The sequence below is a fragment of the Cheilinus undulatus genome, linkage group 15, assembly GCF_018320785.1.
Source record: "Cheilinus undulatus linkage group 15, ASM1832078v1, whole genome shotgun sequence".
Lineage (NCBI taxonomy): Eukaryota > Metazoa > Chordata > Actinopteri > Labriformes > Labridae > Cheilinus > Cheilinus undulatus.
The window spans coordinates 32,584,652-32,604,475 of record NC_054879.1 but is presented as its reverse complement, the minus strand read 5'-3'; the positions used below and the strand labels follow the sequence as shown (position 1 = coordinate 32,604,475).

Sequence of the window (19,824 nt, the reverse complement as noted above, 5' to 3'; positions counted from 1 at the left end):
TGGAAAAGGTCCAATTTGCAAAGGTTTCCTGAGCCTCGATTTTCTTACTCTGGTTCAGTAAACACAACCACAATCATGGGGAAGACTGCTGACTTGACAAATGCCCAGAAGACAATCATTGACACCCATCACAAAAGGGTAAGCCACAGAAGGTCTTTGCTGAAAGGCCAGGCGAGAGATTCTCTGAGGTACTGCTAAGAGGAAGATGAGAGACACCAGACACAACCATACAGATGAGCTGAAGGCTGCAATCAAAGCAACCTGGGCTTCATAACACCCCAGCAGTGACTGGCTCCACATCACATCACATATATGCAGTTATTTGTGAAAGATGGGCTCCAAACAATTGCATAAATGTGCATACTTTACCAGAAGTCAACATTTTTATATCATAAATCCTTTTTTGGACTGTTGTTTGGTGATACTCTAATATTTTCAAATAGTAGATTTTTTATTTTTGTGAGCTGTTAGCCGTAATCATCAACATTTAAACAAAAAAGGTCTGGAATATTTCACTTTGTTTGAGATGTATCTAAAATATATTGAATGTTTACTTCTTTAATTAATTCACAGGGGAAAAACATGAACTTTATAAATTTTATAAAACTTTTAAGCAGTGCATGAGTGAAAACAGCTAGATAGTAATGGACTCTAAAGCATTATGTTTGTCTGTGAACAGCATGTATGTACCAAGTTCATTGAAGCCACTATAACCGAGCTCCTGTCGACTGAGGCCCAGTTCTTCCAGGTCCATGCATTTGAAGCCCAGAGGACATTGGTAGCCCTCACCATCAGGGGAACAGTGGGTGTCTGGGATGGCAAGGCTGTTCCATGACACATTACTGCAAAAGGAAAGAACAACACATCTAACGTTATAATTTTGTGATGAGTTGTTCATGGAATAAATATCTATGGAAGAGAAAAAATAAGAATGCAGTGGTTGTGAAAATTAGAGCTGACATCAACATTTAGCCAATAACAGGGTTTTTTCTCATTACATCTTCTGTTGTTAAGACTCCTAAATGACTTTTTTAAACATGAGAACACATCAGAGTATGTCTAAAAAGTAACTTTCTCCTCCCTATAAAAAAGAACTTATCTGAATCAGTAGTTAGGTGTACTAGATGTCAGCATTACATTTATGCAACAAGACAGATAGACATCAGCTACTGACATCATTAGTCATGCCACATTATTTCCCACTGGGCCAATTTCCATCTCCAAGGGCAAATATTGATGTTAAAATGATGTATTGGTGCATTTCCAGAAAAAAAAACAGACAGGCAGATTTCAGGACTTTACTTAGAGTTAAAGCTGGAAGACATAAGTATTAGGGCTGGGTAGTATGTACTAAAAATAATGCCTCAAACTTTTAAGTAAGATGGCAAAACATGATGCACATTTTCAAAATCTTTTCCAGTATAATCAACAAAGACCAAATTAAAAATGTCATACTGCCACTTTTATTTACAGCCAGCAGATAGATAACATTTCCATGACAAATGATGTAGGAATAAGCTAACCAAATTGCGGAAAAATTAACAATGTGAAATATAAACACTGATTTAAAATAAATGAGTACAATCATAACGCCCAATGTAGTTAAAACTTTTCAAATACATTTTTCTGTGGTCAATAAGCAAGTTTTTGTTTGCGGTTCTTACAATAAACAACCTTTTGCTGAGCATTATACCTGGCATCTAATACAGTGCAGATAAAAAGTATTCACCAGCTGGTATGTGAATGTGTCTCAAGTGATTTTAGTATAAAGTCACCTGTGTCTGGAAGGTTACATATGAAGATAAAAGAACACACTAAGCAACTCATAGAAAATGCTGTTGTAAAGTCAAGGGATGGACACAAAAAATGTGTCACATGTAAATCTGGTTGGATTATGCCTCAATCTGAGTGGCCAAGCAAGAAGGAGACTAGTAAGAGGCACCACCAAGACCCTATGACTACTCTGAAGGAGTTACAAGCTTCAGCAGCTGAGATGGGAAAGACTCTGTATACAACAGCTGTTGCCTGGGTTCTTTACCAGTCAAAGCTTTATGAGAGAGAGTGTCCAAGAGAGCCAAATAATATTGACCATGGTTGATTTATAAAATCAATAAAAGGGTAATTCACCCAAGTGTTAATACTGTTTATAGGCACTATACTGTATATCATAATATCTGAAAAACTCTACTATTGCCACAGCCTTATACATGTGAGAAATGACAGGTGAAAATTGTCAGTGTGCATACATATTAGATGCAGATTATATACACACACACACAGACTGCCCCTCCCCCCTCCTCCCTGTCTTTCAGCCACAGGTGTTTTTCCAGGAGCTGCTCATGCCTCTAATGAAAATTAATGCCTATAAATTGGCTGCCCAGACATTCATCCAAATTGTTTATTAAGGGGTACAGGATCAGAAGGGATAATTTATTGCACCATCACAAAGGGCAATCAGAGGCAGAGTGATGAATCCCGATAAAGCTAATTATGCTGGGTTTTATAACACCAATGCGTCTCGACAAAGAAATCATGTCTGTGGATGACAAAGAAGTGATAAATGAAACCTCAAATGAGAGACCAAATGTCCAGTAATAACAAGATACTAATTATTCTGTGAAGTAAAATGAAAAACAAAGGCTATTTATGATAAGAAAAAGTGTTTTTTTCCTCTAAATTGAATCTGTATCTCTATCACAGTGGAATAATTTGTAAAGCAGAATTGAAAATGTGACGTCCTGTCAGAATATGAGGGTTCAGCATAATTGATAATTATAATGACTCAATTTTCCAAAATTCCCCATCTTAATTTGAAAATATACTGTTTATTGCTGCATTTTCTTTGAATAATTAGTTTGAAGTAAAATACTGCCTATATAATGACTTGTAAATGGTGTATCTTTATTAATAACAGCTGAATTCAATACTTCTTCATAATATTTTGAATATTTAGTGATCATTTCATAAAGGTCTTTTGTTCAGACTCAAATGTATATAAGATTACTGCTGCTTGAAATAAATCTACAAAACCATACATATTATCCTCCAGTTCCATAAATCTATCTTATCCTGCACTAATACATACATGACATTCATGTTAAGGACTTAAATAACGCTGAGGTCAACAGCAGAAATCCCATCATAACAGGGAGGAGACCCTGCCCCGTTAAAAAATCCAAAACCATTTTGGTCTAATATCCATATCACAAAATGTCACCCCTGCTATTTTTCCCTAATTCCCATCAAATCCCTCGTGTGTGACAAGCCAGGAAGCTTTGACTTTGTGCCAAGGGCATATGGCCCATAGAGATTAGACGCATCAGTCCTTGTGTGACATATTTCTAAAACATCCCATTAGAAGAATATATATATATGAGGGATTTAGGGAAAAGGAGCACAGCAGCAAACAAATGAGATGAGCAGCTGCCATGCCACTTTAGGGGTGATGTAACATCACCAGTGCTATAAATGTGAGAATGCCATGTGCTACAGTATCGTTCTCTCTAATAATGGTCAATGTATGCTCTGTCTCCAGGGTGCTTAGCAGCATAATCAGCAAGAAGAGATAGATAGGTGACTGATGAGCAGGAGTGAGCTCAATATAAAAGCTGGAGATGAAAAAAACTTTAATTATTATAATGAATGTTAGCTCTTCCTGGAGCCTGGGGCTTTAACTATTATAGTCTTATCTGTGGGCTTAACAAAGGGGCCTCTCTCTATCAAATCATCATCCTGCTTCACTTAAAGATTTCATGTAAAACCTTAACAAATGAACTGAATCATATTCTCATTAAGGTGGAAATGTAGTAAGACTTTCACATCTGTAGATTACCAGCAACTCCTAAGAACAGCCACCAGGGTATTTTCATATGAAGTCATAATAAAGATACTATTTTTTTTATTCTTGAGATTCCTTATACAACGTTCAAAATCAGACATGCGTATGAATAAGATCATCAATAACTGCACAGTTAAACAAACTTTACTGTGTAACTGTGCTGTGTGTTTATTACCTGCATTTCCACCAAGCAGTCTGGTTCAGTTCAGTTCAGAGCAGTATGCAATTGTTTGGCTTTCTACTCTCAAAAGTTCGGAAAGATACCAAAATAACTGGTGCTTACTGTCCTACTTTTTTGGCATCCTTCTGTCAGGTTAACAAGTGTCCCTATCCAACCTTAAATAGTGGATCTAGACTAACTGCAGTCTGTTGATCGGTCGAAAGAATCTTCAATTCCCATGCACCAGGTGTAACAATGGACTTATGCAACATGTTTTGGGTTGAGTTGACCAGCTATTCAACTTCATGTAGTCATAAAAACGATTTTAAAGGAAAGGGCTGTATAATTTTTTATTAAATAAACCTTGTACGATACTTGTTAGATTGAAATGACTAAATTTAAGATGAGGTAACATTCAGTATGATGTCTTGTTTTTAACAGAACCAGCTCTAGTGTAACAGCCAGTTTTCTTTTTTTGCTCATCTTGTTTTTGTTATTAGACATAAAAAATGGTAAAAGAAGGACTATTTGGATGCTGAAAGATCAACTCTTTTAACTGCGCTGAGCCAATTGCTCCAGATCTGCAAAGACCTAGGATTCTCATCACTATACGTGAGGCTGGGCAGATAAAGGTTCTTTGCAGATGACATGACACAGGAACGGAGAACACCAGTTGGGGCTCTTTACAACTATGCCAAGCATTAAAAGTACGAAAATAAAACACTCCTAATTCTTAAGCTACTTTTGTAACACCAGCCTGTCTACAGTCTGGACAAGCGGTGTCACACAGCGTTCATGTATGGACTGTTGCAAAGCAGTCAGGTTTGATTCGGCATAGTTTTGTCATGATTTAGTACAATAATCTTTGCTCTTATCTGTGTTTCCTCTGCTCATGTCTGTCCAATCTCACCTGCTGTGACAAGAAATCCATCTTTTAAAAGATCCAGATTGTCTGAGCTCAGTAGAGCTGTTTATTTGTCTCCCAAAAGGCTCTTCACTTTTAAACAGTTTAATGTTTTAAATGTGAATAAAATAATGATAAAATTAAGAAAATAAAAATGGCACTCAGACGAGAGCTCGCTACTGTGGCTCAAATTTTGAGCTGTTTTGTAGAGCAAGCTTGTTTGTAAACAGCAGATTTTTAATTGATCACTCCACCATCAAGGTTTATTTGGTTGATAGTCCATCACCCCTTCAATTAAAAGTGTGTTTGCGACATAATGAGGACATTTTCAAGTGTCAAAGGGGCTAAGATAGCTTCTTAGCTTAGCACAATACACCTAAGGAGTCTCATCTCCCTTCATATGGCTAGACATTGCTAGACACTAGAATGTTTGCAGGGTTGAGTAATTTGCAATATTGACTGCCTCCACACCAGGTAAATTGGTTAAGCTGTGGAAAAAAAACACTTTTTCGTAAAGTGTAAGTCTGTATGTATGTAAAAATTTTCTGAAGATAACTGCAGCATAGAGGTCCACCTAGAGCTTGAAAGCACTAACTTTTCTCTGTTCCCATTCATTTTTGACTGGCTGTCCCCCATAACCTGACCCAATAGAGCATTTGGTTTCACGTGATTGCAAACAAACTATTGGCTGTGGAACCGCAAGCAAAATCAGCTATCCCTGCACAAAACCTTGCCAAACTGTACTGAACCAAACGTGACATATGCTGTTATATGTTATCAATTAAGTAACCTGCATAATGTTGCTATGTTCAATTGTTTGTTTCGACTTTGTTTTTGCCCTTTTGTAAACTTTAAACAAATGTACAATGTTTTTGAGTAATTAACATTAATTACACTAGTGTCTCAGCAAAATGCTAAAGAAAACAATGAGTAAGCATTGGTTTCCTGCCTTTGTTCCAAAGTTCTGTTCCTAAGCTCACCATCCATCCATCCACACCACTTATCCCATTCCTGGCTCTGAGAGCCGAAGCCAAGCCCAGCTGTCATTGTTGCAAGAGGCGGGTTATACCCTGGACTGGTTGCCAGTCAATTATAGGGCTGACATATAGAGACAAACAACCAACCTTGCTCAAAGTCACAACCACTGACAGTTTAGAGTCACTCATCAACCTAACAGGCATGTCTTGGACTGGGGGAAGAAGCCCAAGAGAATTAACGCAAGCACTGGGAGAACATGCAGACTCCACTAAGAAAGGCCCTGTCCAACTGGGATTTAAACCACAAACCATTCTACAATTAAAACAATTAGATCTGACCAAAGTAGATCTTGACTGTTGGACAAACAGAAGAAGCTGTTGGTCCGAAATAAAAGATAATGGAACGTGTGAGGTTGCTGTATTGATCACACCAAACTGAGCATAAGTGATGAGATGTTGGGATTAGGGCTGAACAATTTGGGAAAATAATCTAATTGCGATTTTTTTCCCTAGTATTGCAATTGCAATTTGATATGCAATTATTTCTTAAGATCCTTATAATGTGTTTTCTACCAAAAAACACAAGCAATACATCATTCCAAATCATAACCCATAACACAATATTAGATAAAACTAGAACTGGAAATGTTGAAAAATATCTAATTGTGATGATTTTGACTCATATTGCAAATTGAATAGGAACTGAGTTATAGTTTTTATGTCGTTCTCAAGGTTATTAAGAAAAACGTACAAAAAGTAGGGTTTTTGGAGACTATTCCAAAAAAATGCCTGTGTAGGATTGCTTGATCTTTAAAGCATAACATCTCTGCTTCAAAAATAGTTTTAAAATGCTATTTTGACACAAATTTTGGGTTAAAGAAATATTGCACCTTCTGTGATTTGAAAATTGCAGCAGGCCATTTTGCGATTAAATCTACTTTTAGATTAATTTCTGAGCCCTAGCTGGGATCTGTCAGACTCATCTGACTGCAGTAGTTTATAGAAGCAGCACATCACAATATGAGTTGTAAATTTGACCTCATTTCAATTTTTTTCCAAATGAATGATACTGGCAAGTCACTCTATCGAACACAAAACTTTGAATGCCTGACCACATTTATTATGCTTTGTATGCTATGGGTGTTAAGTAACATGGGCAGACAAGCACTAGGGTGACAATCTTTATCATTTATACACTAGTCACCTATCTATACTCACCTTTTAACACTAGATCACAAGGTTTTTACGCAAGATAGACAGCAATGGCATTGTGCAGAGGAAGGAAACTGTTCTCAGGAGGGAGAACACAGATTAAATTCCTCCTAACAGCTGGTCAAAAAAAATAAAAGTTCTTTTTAATGCTTTAAGCACCAGATTTATGTACGTTTGACATTAAATATTTATCATTAGGCTGTTTTTAACAATATGTAGCCATAGAGTCTCTCTCTCTTATTTTCAAGGGGTACAATTTGCCAGAGCTCTATGACTGTTAAGTCACTTTAGAAGACAATTTTTTGGCTGTAATCTGAAGAACAGTTGCTATAAAAAGTATGCTGTTTCTGATATCATGTAGCGCTTGGATTTATTTATATCATTTGCTTCAAGATGGAATTTTTTTTCAACTTCACATTAAGCAAATACAACTTAGTGCCTGCCAAACAATACTGACAGTTTATTAACAGTGAGAATATTTCAGTTAGCATTTTGTAAAATTAGCTTTTATAGCAAGTATTGCACAAGTTTAATAAGTGGTTGGATTCATTTAAGGCCCTGTATATATGCACCTTTTCCAAGTACCATTGGTGTTTTTCACTCAAGTTTTGGCCATGGTTCATACTCTATAAAAAGAGTGGTAAAACGTTATATCTTACAGCCTCCTCAAAGTACTTCTATTAGCAATGATTGCATGAAATGGGCTGATTAAATGTGTTAAAGCCTCTATAAATGTACTTAAATGTGTCCTTTAAAGAGCTAAAAGATGACTCTTAGATTAATATTGCTTACTTGAAAGAGGATATTAAATATATCAATCCCTAGCAACAACAAAAAAGTTACTCTTTTCAATCCTTGGTTCTTACCCCTTCTGTGTATCGTTAGTAACACAGTGATGGTTAAACGTTCCAAACATCTGAACACCCAGAATTCCGTAGAGCAGGAGAAAAAACAGCAGGAAGATGGAGACGCTCCAAATCTGTTCCCCTGATCGCCTGTGCACAAAGAAAATAAAGGCCTGTCTTAGTCTGATGTTTTTTGCATGTACAACTAATGATTCATTGTGGAGACAGAACTGAAAAGAGAGGCTAATGATAGTTTTGTACTTCAGGATGTTGGTGATGCGTGAGCGAGGAAGCTCAAAGCGGAAGTAGATCCTGAAGGCCCGGATCATAATGAGCGCTCGAGGGATTCTTAACATCCCCCATGGAGACATCTGATCCACAAGCCCTGCTATTTCAAACACCTAAAACAAAGAGAGACTGATTGTCAAGGCAGTTAATTACAGTGCTTTTTTCTTGTTATGTGGAGCCGTACACCATCCTTCAAAGGGGGAGAAGGCAGTATGATTGCAGGAAAACAGTAAATATTGGGATATACCTGCAGCACCAGGGACACCCAGATGAAAAAGACCATGAATCCATCAAACATACACCAGCGATCCTTGACGTAGGAGTTATCCCCCTGTGGGAAGAGAGAAAGAGTATGAGAATTAAGGGTTAAAAACAGAAACTAAAGGGGCCTCAAAGAGCATAGACCTCCACCTAGGTAAATAGTCCAGTATACTTAAATGCAAGTCTAGAAGCAACAACCACTGAGTATTGAATGTTCCCATTATTGGGAAAAAAGAGTCATTGGGATTACTTGTAAATCTATCAATATATTGTGTTTCCATAAAAAAAAAACAAAAAAAAAAAACAACTTGTCATGTAAATACTCAATTATTTAATAATATTTTTTCCTATTTTGGTCATGAAGTCATTTTTGGATTTCAAATCTAAACCTCTCACTTAAAATCTGCTTCAAGTAACTTAGCGTCTGTCTCAAGAGTCATGCTGGTGTATCTGTGACAGCAGCACTGCTGTCTGTAGTCTTGAAGTTTTAGCATACAGGGGACACATAACCTGACATGCCAATAGGGAAACCTCCAATAGACAGCGATTGGTAAAGGGCAGGGCCTTTGAAAAAAAACCTTGGAGGGTATTAGGCGAAAGTTCTGTCTGTCATATCTTTACAGGACAATCAGGGCAACAAAACGTGACGTTGTAGCCGCTACCGAGGTGTGTGTGTGCCACTATCAAAGAATAACTCCATAGAGAACTGCATAACACGAACCATGGTGACTGCAGACACATCAGTACACGACTTTGTTGTTTTTTGAAAAGAAAACAACTCACTGCTGTTCTTTGTCCTTCTTTTAACAAAGAAATTTTGTCATGTTCTGATAAAACAGACGCTTTAGCAGCATCCACACTAATGTTTTCCGCCATAATTGCACTGACCTCTTGTCGCTGCTTGCTTACATCACGACTCTGCTGCTCCCAAAAGTACTGCCCCTCAACGCTAATTGGTCCTGTCACTTTCTAACCGGGCCCAAACTGTTCAGATGGAAGCTTTGCAAGATGGATTCACCAGTGAAAAACACGGAAACAGGCGAATCCATCTGCTTTGCAAGGTTAGGAGACACAGACTTTGTGTGCATAGTGGTCAGCTCTTTCACTACTCAAAGTGAAAGCTGACAGACTTTTATTGAAGATTAGTCAGAGAAAACAAGAAAATCCATTATTTTGGTTTCCATCAAACAACACAGAAGTAGCAGTATGGCATGGTTCAAGTCACGTGACCAATATCACGTCATGCGATTTGACAACTACGCGTGCACACACCATAATCTCACTCTATATGAGATGGATGGTTCAGCCCTAATAGGGATATTATATTACAATTTGCATTTATTTTAATACCATTGCAACAATTTAGTAAAAAAGAAAATGGTATTGCTTTTTCCCTAAATGGTACTCTCAACTTTGTTCATTTCACCAACCACATATAAAACCAAATTAATCCTAATTTAAATGTAATGTCTGATATAGGATCAAATGTATGCCTAACTAACATGTAAGGTGTAGCACCAGCTAATAATGGCCCAGCATCTGCATAAGATAAAACAAGCTCTAATGGATGTTATATTCATATACCGGTTGTCATGGTGTATCATTTTAAAAGGTTGGATAACACTGAGGGATGATGAGGAACAGAGGGTTTTACCAGCTATTTACTTTCTCTGTGATAGATTACATCCTTCAGAAATGTATGATGACTTTCTTTTGTACTCCCACTTCCATTTTCATCCCACTAACAAAGGAGTACCATTTAATTACCTTCTGTTGTAGTTGATGATTTCACCCTGTAACGTCAGATTTTTCACTCTCATAGTGGAAGAAGGGTGTAAGTTTAGTTATCACAAAACTATTATGTTTTGTCTTATTCATGTATTATGGTATAAATTCATGTTACTAAAAGCTGTAGCCTTTTCAAAGATAACATGGTATGAGATGCAACATGTAACAAACACTGCTTAGCAAAAATGCTTCTTAGTTTGTGTTACATGAAGTCAAAGTGTCATATCTACAACAAAACTTCTACATCATGATCCGCAAAGTAAGATGGTCCTTGCATGTAGGTGTTGCAACCAAATAATGATGCAACTTTAATTACCAACGGACCAGTTTCAACAGTTCAGTCAGTCCTTTATACCCAACTTAAGACAAAACTTTTACAGAGCAGATGGAACATAACCTTGCACACCAAATAAACTGTTTCATATCCTTGGACGACGTATGTTTCACATCTATGTGGACCACAATCCATAAGCTGTGTCTGGAAGGAACCTTAAAAAAATTAAGGTGGATGATTGGTTAAATGTTCTGTCATTTTGATTGCAAGCCAGTCTGAGTAAAAAAGCATGACACAGCAGGCGAGTGCCAACCTGGTGAATTAACTAATTATATAGCAAGTTTGACAGGCAGCCGCTGTTGTTATGTACTATCAGTGGAGCAAGTTGGCAAACTAAACTCTTACCAAAAGTGGTCAGAAGAGCAAAAACATCCTTTCCACCAAGAAAAGCTTTCGATGTGGATCTTTGCTCTTCTTTCAATAAAGAAAATGTTATTCAGTTCTGCCACTATAGCTACAGTGCTTATAAAATACACATAACCTTTTGAATATGTTACCCTAATATTGATTTTAGAAAGCAGTCATGATCAATATACAGTGCTTAACAAATTTATTAGACCACCTGTCATAAAAACGAGAAAACATATATTTTAGAAATCTTTCAAAAACTTGTTTAAAACTAAAAATGTTATTGTTATTTATTTAGCAAATAACAAACTTAAACAACTAAATAGTCCTTTTTCACACATAATAACCAAAAAATTTCATATTTTCATTCATGCTGGCATTGTTTTTATGTACTTTTCCACAGTCTCTTTTGTTATCAAGTTCCAAATAGTTTCTAGCTGTTCCCACAGACTTGCTTTAGATGACACTTTGGTGCCATCAATCTTTGAATCTACTAAATCCCAAATCTGTTCAATAGGATTCAAAGCCGGACTTTGACTTCGCCAGTCCATCAGTTCCAGTACTCCAGATTCCTTTTTCTTGGTCAAATAGTCTCTGCACAGCTTTGAAGTATGCTTGGGGTCATTGTCTTGTTGGTATATGAACCCACGACCAATCAGATTCAGTCCAGAAGGCATTTCATGATGCACTAAGATGTTGTGGTAGACGTTCTTGTTCATGATACCTTGCATTTTCACTAACTTGCCCACACCGTGTCCACAAATGGAACCCCATACCATAATGGAATCTCCACCGTGTTTCACTGTGGATGCAATGAATCTGGCATCAAAACGTTCTCCAGCTTTTCTGTGGACATAAACACGACCATGCTGACCGAAGAGTTCAAACTTGGACTCGTCCATCCAGAGTACCTTCTTCCAGTCATCAACAGTCCAGTGTTTGTGCTCCCTGGCAAATCTGAAGCATTTCTGGATGTTTGCAGGCCTCAGTAATGGCTTCTTAGCAGCTATTCTTCCTTTTAAGCCTTGTTTAGTCAGTCAACTGCTTATGGTCATTCTGGAGACTTTCTCAGACTCTGATCTAGAAGCATTCATCTCTGCCTGAAGATCAGCAGTGGTCTTCCGTCTGTCTCTAGTACTTAAAATCTTGAGGTGTCTGACATCTGCTTCTGTTAACTTTAGTTTCCCGCCTCTTCCTTGGCACATTTTCTTAGCACCAGTCTCGGCAATTGACTCCAAAGCATACTTGACCACACTGTGAGAACACTTCATGTCTTTCCCTATTTGTCTCAGAGACCATCCAGCATCATGAAGTGCTTTAATGCGGCCTCTTTCATTTCCAGTGAGCTCTCCACGTTTTACCATTTTGAACAGGAATGAGGGATTTCAAACTGAATTCACCCTTTTATACCCAAATTTGAGCTGGCTCGCTGGGCTTCTCTGGGAAGTCAGAAATGAATCAAGCATAACATTCAACCACTAAAACTAATTTTTCTGTTCAGGAATGCAAGTACATAACTATAATTTGTGCTTTACTAGTTTTTCTTTTTTTTTTTGTAAATCAGAAAATTCATGGGTAACAAAAATAATTATATTTTAGCATTAAAAATATCATTTTGGTTTATGGGCTTCTACATATTGGTGTATTAACCATTGCAGAAACATAAAAAACGATTTTGCTAATTACCAGTGCTGTTAATTTAGGGCAGCTGTGGCATAAACCTTACTTTGGGTGTTAGTCTGATACATTTCTTAAGCACTGTAGATTTTTTTTTGTCTCAAGTGATTGCAATATAAAGACACCTGTGTCTGATGGTCCAGTCACTAGTAAATCAGTATTCATGGCTCTCATTACACCATGAAGACAAAAGAACACTCAAAGCAACTCAGAGAAAAGGTTATTGAAAAGTATAAGTCATGGAATGGTACAAAAAAGTTCCAAGGCATTGAACATCCTCTGGAGATCAGTTAAAGCCATTATCAAGAAATAGCAGAAAAGTGGCATATGCGCAAATCCGCCAAGATTGGGCCGTCCTCACAAACTGAGTGACCATGCAAGAAGAAGACTAGTGAGAGAGGCCACCAAGACCAGGGAGTTATTAGCTCCAGCAGCTGTGATGAGATCATCAGTAGGTATGTGGGAGACTCCATAGTCAAGTGAGAGAAAGAGCTTTGATCTGATGAGACCCAAATGGTGCTTTTTGGCCATCAGCCAAGACACTATGGTTGGTGGACACCAAACACTGTGCATCACCACAAACACACCATCCCCACTGTGAAGCACAGTGGTGGCAGCATCATGCTACAGGGATGCTTCTTGGCAGCCAGCCCAGAAAGGCTTGTAAAGGTAGAGGGTTAAATGAGCATGGAAATAAAGAAAAATCCTGGAGGACAGTCTTATTCAGTCTGCAAGAGAACTATGGCTTGGGAGAAGATTTATTTTCCCACAAGACAATGGCCGAAGCATACACTGAAAGCTACATAGAAATGGTTTAAAGACAACAAAGTGAATGTTCTGGAGTGGCTGTGTCAAAGCCCAGACCTAAATCCAATAGTGAACTTGTGGCTAGACTTGAAAAAGGGCTGTTCATACCCAGTCCCTGTGCAACCTGAAATAGCTTAAGCAGTTTCGCGAAGAAGAATGTAGTTAAATGGCAGTGTCCAGATGTGCAAGTCTGACTGAGAGCCTTCCACACAGACTCAGTGATGTGAATGCAGCCAAAGGTGACTCTATTAAATACTGACTTGAAGGGTTAATCTTTATACAGTCACTTATTTTACATTAAATTTTTTTCTTAATTGACATTACTGTAGAAATTTGTTTCACTTTGACATTTTTTTTGACTGATTTATAAAATCCACAGAAGTGTAAAACATCCAAGGGGGTGAATACTTTTATGGGCACAGTATATCCAAGTTAACCTCTTCAGCATCTGCCATTGTTCACAGGCTTGCAGTACAACTAAACCAAACCCTTAAATGTGTTATTTGGTCAAGATATTCACTGACAAAGTACAAGCATTTTATTTTAAAGCTTGCAAGGTGGATTCACCTGACGACAGACATGGAATCAAACCAAATCAATCAGCTTGTCAAGGTTGGATGCAGCAGGCCACTGGTCTAAAATGTGATGATTCATCCTTGACCAATGTAACACCCTTCCAGTCTGGGGAAAAATAAGGCAGGCAGCCTGCTGACAAATAAATACAACTCAACCAAAACATCATGTCCTTGGGAGAGGTTACAACTTGAAAGCAAAGGGAACATAAAAAATAAACATAAAAAAATCATAAATAACTAAATATGAATATTATCCTTAACCAAGGTCACAGTTTTCAGGACAGCCAGTGTGTTCTTGCAATGACTCAACATGATGTACTGTTTTGTTAGGATGTAACTTTGCCCATGTTTATTGCTCTCAAACATGCCCGTATCAAGTGCTAACCAACCTGACATGGAAAGCTGTTATTGGGATAGAAAACCTTTGTTTGAGAAAGTCACAGAATGCCACTGTCCATGGAAAACAACAAACATACATCTTGAAAGACTGGAAAACAATATTCAAACAGCCCTGTTTTCAAAACGATAAGACAAAAATGATTAAGACCCTGAAGTATGAACAAACTGAAATGTCATGGGGCCAGCAGAAATGGGCATACTTAATTACCACTTACAGACACAGAGAGAGTCTGTTGAAAGCTCTTAGGGGGTCAGTCTTCCACAGGAAGAAAGGCTGCAAATGGGAGGGTGTGTTCAGAAAACACTCTAAAGATAACACCATGTTTGTCACACACTGACAAGAGTAAAAGATGCAATTACTTCACCACGCTGTGTGGATCGTTTTGTTTCGTGTGGGCACTTTTATCCACAAGCTGCAAAACACAACTTTCAAGTGTCACTCAGTGAGGAAAGACATGTTGAATGTATTAACAATTATTCACTTTAAAATGCAAATTAATTAAAATATGAAGCCTTGAGTTTGAAATGTGTGATGTATCATTTAAACAAGCTGAGGTTTAATGAGTGAACACAGATAATGAACAAAAGGAGGAAGTACTTTTTCCATTTTTATGAAATAATGACTGTTTTCTGCTTTAAAGAGCTAAAAGCTACAAAAGGACAGATGAATTTTCCAGGTTTTATGCTGTTTTAATGGTGATTCTTGTTCTGTGTCCTCCAGTGCCTCCCTGCTTGTTATCCTTGATTTGCCAATTAAGCTGTCCACTCTTTTTATGGCTGTAATTATGGTCCTTTCATCCACCAGCTGTCTGTTCCTGGAAGCTTCTATACAACATTATCTGTCTACCTTGAATATGAATTATGTTGATTCGTCCGAATTTGCGGCTCATCATAACAAGTAAGGTTGAATTTCAATTTTCATTGAAATCAGGGGCTTCACAAAAGGAGCACATCTTTGAAAAGTTTTGCCTGAATAATGGCAATATTTTGTTCTCTGTGTAATTTCACTAGTTATCACAAAACTGACTCAAATGACAATGAACTTTTCTGTTCTTATTTAGTTCAGTGTGGAAGCAGTGTCACATAATTACATGGCAGTCATTTTATCCTGAAGTGATGCTCTGGCTGGAAGGCTCAATTTTGTTATCAAAAGGAATGCATAAGTCCTATGGCTGAGTTCAAGGTTGAAAATTGTAAAAGCAGAAGACTCAGAAGCCATCATTATTTTGTATTTTCAGACTGAATAGCACCTAAAAAGACAACAGCCAAAACCTCTCCTACTAACATTACTATGACACCATTTTCTTGCTATATGATTGTGTACAAGAACCATAACTTGATAGGAAGGTTATATTTTGAGCCAAAAGTATGCAAGAAATTTAAGTCTGTCTTTCTTCACTGTTTGCTGGGAACCAAGAAAAGTTAACAAACCGGTGTGCAAACACAACTACAAGTTGCCTGATTCAGTTATTAACTAACAGTACTGGTTCAGGTTAGCATATACTAACAGTATGTTGACAAGGAAGCCACTGATTTAAAGTGTAAGCAGGTATGAAAATGTCTAGTTATGCAATGTATTACCTTTATTGGAGACTTAGTTTCTAGCTAGCAATATGGTTCTGGCTATCAAAAAAGCTAACAGTACGTAGAAGTGGGTGGTTTAGAGGTCGTTAAAATTTCTTAAAATTACTTATGCTACAGCTGGGATTTAAGTCTGCAGTGAAGCAAAGGTGCATTAGCCTTGTTTTATACAGAAATCCTAGCTAACAGAAAGCTTCTAGCTAAGAGGATGCTAACTGTAATTTCTAGTGTTGGGAATCAGTCATGTGGACAACAAAACTCAGGTCTAGCGATCATTGAAGAGGCCTGTTTTTGTCATTCAAACTTTCAAACAATGGGACATCTTTCCAGTAAAAGTTATCTTCCAAGTAGCCCTAGCAGCAGTCCACAGAGTTTTGCTCCTCTTTGGTTGTTGTTCCCTGTTTTCAGGGTGGTGCCCCGTTATTTATCTATTTTGAGTAATAATTTTATTTATTCATATAATCATAATTACAATTATTAATATTCTAATAATAACCTAAATCTAGCATTAAAACCACAACACTATGAAGACTTCCTAGTTTTTCTGTTTCAGCTGTATTACAGATAAGAACATAGGTCTGCCTACTGGTATGCTAATAGTACCTAGAAGAAGGTGGTTCGATTCCCACTTTGAGGAAGTTACAGTCCTACCTATGCTATAGCTACAGTTAAAGACTGTAAAAAAGTTAACGTGTGTTACCTTTTTTCAGACTTTCAGCTAAAGCTTCTGGCTAAATGAATACTAAAAGCATTTTGGCTAGGGAAGTGGTTTAATATGAATTTGTGTTAGCCTTCTTCCAGATTCAGTTTCTAGCTAATAGCATGATTCTATGTAGTTACTGATATCATCATTGTACAAAGAAGAACTTGGTTTAATATTCACTTTATAGGTAGTCACATTCATACCCATGCTCTAGCTTGGATTTAAGTCTGAAACAATGCTAATGTACATTAGTTTTGTTTCAGACTCAAACCTTAGCTAACATAAAACCTTTCGCAAAATATACTGTATGCTTATTGTGCTTTGGCTGGAACATGCTAACAATACACAGAAGTAGCTGATTCAATTCCCACTTTAGAGGTTGTTACTTTCTTACTTATTGCTATAGCTAGGCTTTAAGTCTAAAACAAAGCTATTGTGCACTAACTCTGTTTCATACTTAAATCCTAGCTAACAGAAAACTTGCATGCTATGGGTACTTTGGCTAGAAAGTGGTTAAGAATGAAGCTTTGGCCCAAACTTAATTTGTAGTCGAGTGTATATTCCGTACTAATTGCACAGGTTTGATGAGGGTTAGCCAAAACAAGGCAGTAGTAAAAGGCCGACTCGTGCTATCCATTAGCTTTTTATTCAGTCTAAATACCTAATTACCCATACAGTTGGCAATTGAATGGCAAAGTTTTGAGAGTAGTCAAATCTTAGGCCATGCAATTTATTTTTTCTACTCACCTCCAAGTATTGTTCAGACTGATGGTTTGCCTACTATCTGATGCTTGGAGGTTCAAAAACTTGAAATATGGGGGGTCCGTTTGAATTTCTTTATTCTTCTATCTGTGGCAACGCAAGCAAGTAGTCATGAAATTCTACAAATTTGTACGATCCCCAGGTTTATGCTGTTTATGACCTAGAATACAACAGCACAGCACTACTCTTCTCACCCTGAGCATAATGTCAGAGGACAATGATGCTCGGTAAAAATGGTGAATGGCAATGCAAAATCCCACTTAAAGGGTTAAACAGGTAAAGTTTACACATCAAACACACCTTCATCCGAAATGTAATCCATCCTGTAATCCGTTTAGTTTTGAAGTCAGTAAAGCAGTATCTGAGGTACCCTAACTTTTAGGTATCTTTTTGTGAAAACCCTCGGTTTTGTGAAATTTACATTTTATAGTGTGATCTTTTTTGTTTAATGCGTCTGTGGCTACCTTGATGATCCCTCTGATGTGCATCTTGGCGATCATCTCCGCCGTGTAGAGGAACATGAGCAGGGTGTCCAGCGTGAACGTCACATACTGCAACGGAGGGTAGTGCTCAAAAGTCTTAGGGGTGTTCATGCACACTGAGATGACACTGATGATGGCACAGGCCCTTAGAAGAGAGTGGACCCACTGCAGATGGACAAAAAGAACAATAATAAACTGTACTGTTTCATTTTTAATTCCTCGCTGCAATCTGTTTTGGTATTCATGCCATATTATGAGAATAATATTTCAAAGAAAATACATCAACAAAGTATTAAAACTCCTCTCTTAAATCTTATCTGGATTAAATATCTGGATTAAATGGAACAGACATAACAGTGCAGGATTTTATTGTTGTAAGCCAGTGCTGACACACATGCCAGTCCACTCACTGGTTTGTTGATCCAGAAGATATCGGCGCTGTCCGCAAGGGTCTCATCTGGCCCAAAGTCCGTCATGGGCTGGGCCTCGACCCTGGAGCTTTGTTTCCTCTTCAGCATGCTGGGGCTTGCTGTGCTATACAGAGAGTGGATCTGACAGAGAAAGGGAGGTGTACCACACAGTGACCAAAGCTAAATGAGCACCAGGAGTTCACTCTGGCTGCATCCAAGTCTGGGCAGGGGCAGTACCACTTTTCAAAACTCCAATAATATGGATAAATCAGTACATTTAATATGAACTTAATGCTCTATGTAGCGTAATCTTAGCAGTAACTGACTTAAAACATAGAGTTTTTGGAATTAATATCTACAAAAAAACATATTCTAACCAATATTTATCTATTGTACTAGAGTATAAGATAAGCTGTGTATCAATAGTGGCTTCTGTATGTAAAACGTTAGGCATTTGTACACTTTGGTGAGTATTCAGCAAAGAAACTCCCCTGACTTGAACTGCCAGAGATGTGTGCTGTTAAATTAAACATGTGTTGTCGTGTTGAATGGCCACCGTGATACACAACGTAGCACACATGGAACACAAGACAAGTGTATCTGAACAGCTAATCAAAACTGCTCCCATTACTTACCATAAGTAAATACACCAAGGAACCAGTAGATTAAGCTGTACAACCTCATGTACAGTGTGAGGAGGTGTGTGTGTTTGTTAGCTTCACGCTAAATATCTCTGTGTCAGAACTGAGCCAATGTGGGTCAATGAAGCACCTTTACCCAGTACCAATGAAATAAATCACAGTACTAAGTTAATACAGCACAAAATGCATTCAAATTGGACGATGAACAACTAGACCAAAACAAAAATGGTAAAGACTTGTTGTGTACAGAGGTTTCTGGGAACAATAAGGTTAAAAAGTTTGGTTTACTTTTGTTTCCATCTGTGAAGAAAAAAATCTAAGAATGGAAAAGGAGAGAATTATCGTTAAGTTAGGCTAATGCTAGCTAAAGGTTTCTCTGAAATAAATATAAGCACCACTTTTAGTCAGGCCCGTAGTCAACCAAAGAAAAACTTAGTGGCCTGAAACTACACTCACTCGGTGTCTTTATTTACGCTGGATGGTAGTCTGACTGGCCTTTAGAATGAACATAACAAGCTTTTTGCAGCATTATACATTATTTTTAACCTCCTTATGATTTACTAAAATATCTGATCCAGAGTAAACTACTATGCACCTGCTACATTCAAAAGATTTCTCTGATCACACCACAACAGCTATTGAGAGTTATACACAAAATAATTTCTGATAACTTTTCTGTCTCATAACATGAACAATTAAATATTACAATTGTGCAGGCTCATGTTGTGTCATTTCCCAACATAAATACTGTCCAGACAGCATGCGACATAGGTTTGTGTACAGAGGTGAACTAAACAAAGTCAACAAGTCAGGACATAAAGAAAAGCCTTTA

The 19,824-nt window shown here is 37.6% G+C and overlaps 1 protein-coding gene across 2 annotated transcripts in view; it reads right to left on the bottom strand.

Annotated features, from left to right (window-relative positions):
• The window catches only part of nalcn (sodium leak channel, non-selective), a 151,046-nt gene that overhangs the window by 121,199 nt on the left and 10,023 nt on the right, over window positions 1-19,824 (bottom strand). For both annotated transcript variants that reach the window (XM_041807727.1, XM_041807728.1), the window contains exons 4-9: window positions 18,352-18,492; window positions 17,924-18,106; window positions 8,472-8,555; window positions 8,198-8,337; window positions 7,958-8,086; window positions 691-842 (exon numbers count right to left, since the gene is read on the bottom strand). In XM_041807727.1, the coding sequence (XP_041663661.1) occupies window positions 691-842; window positions 7,958-8,086; window positions 8,198-8,337; window positions 8,472-8,555; window positions 17,924-18,106; window positions 18,352-18,492 (829 nt within the window). The remainder of the gene's footprint in view (window positions 1-690; window positions 843-7,957; window positions 8,087-8,197; window positions 8,338-8,471; window positions 8,556-17,923; window positions 18,107-18,351; window positions 18,493-19,824) is intronic.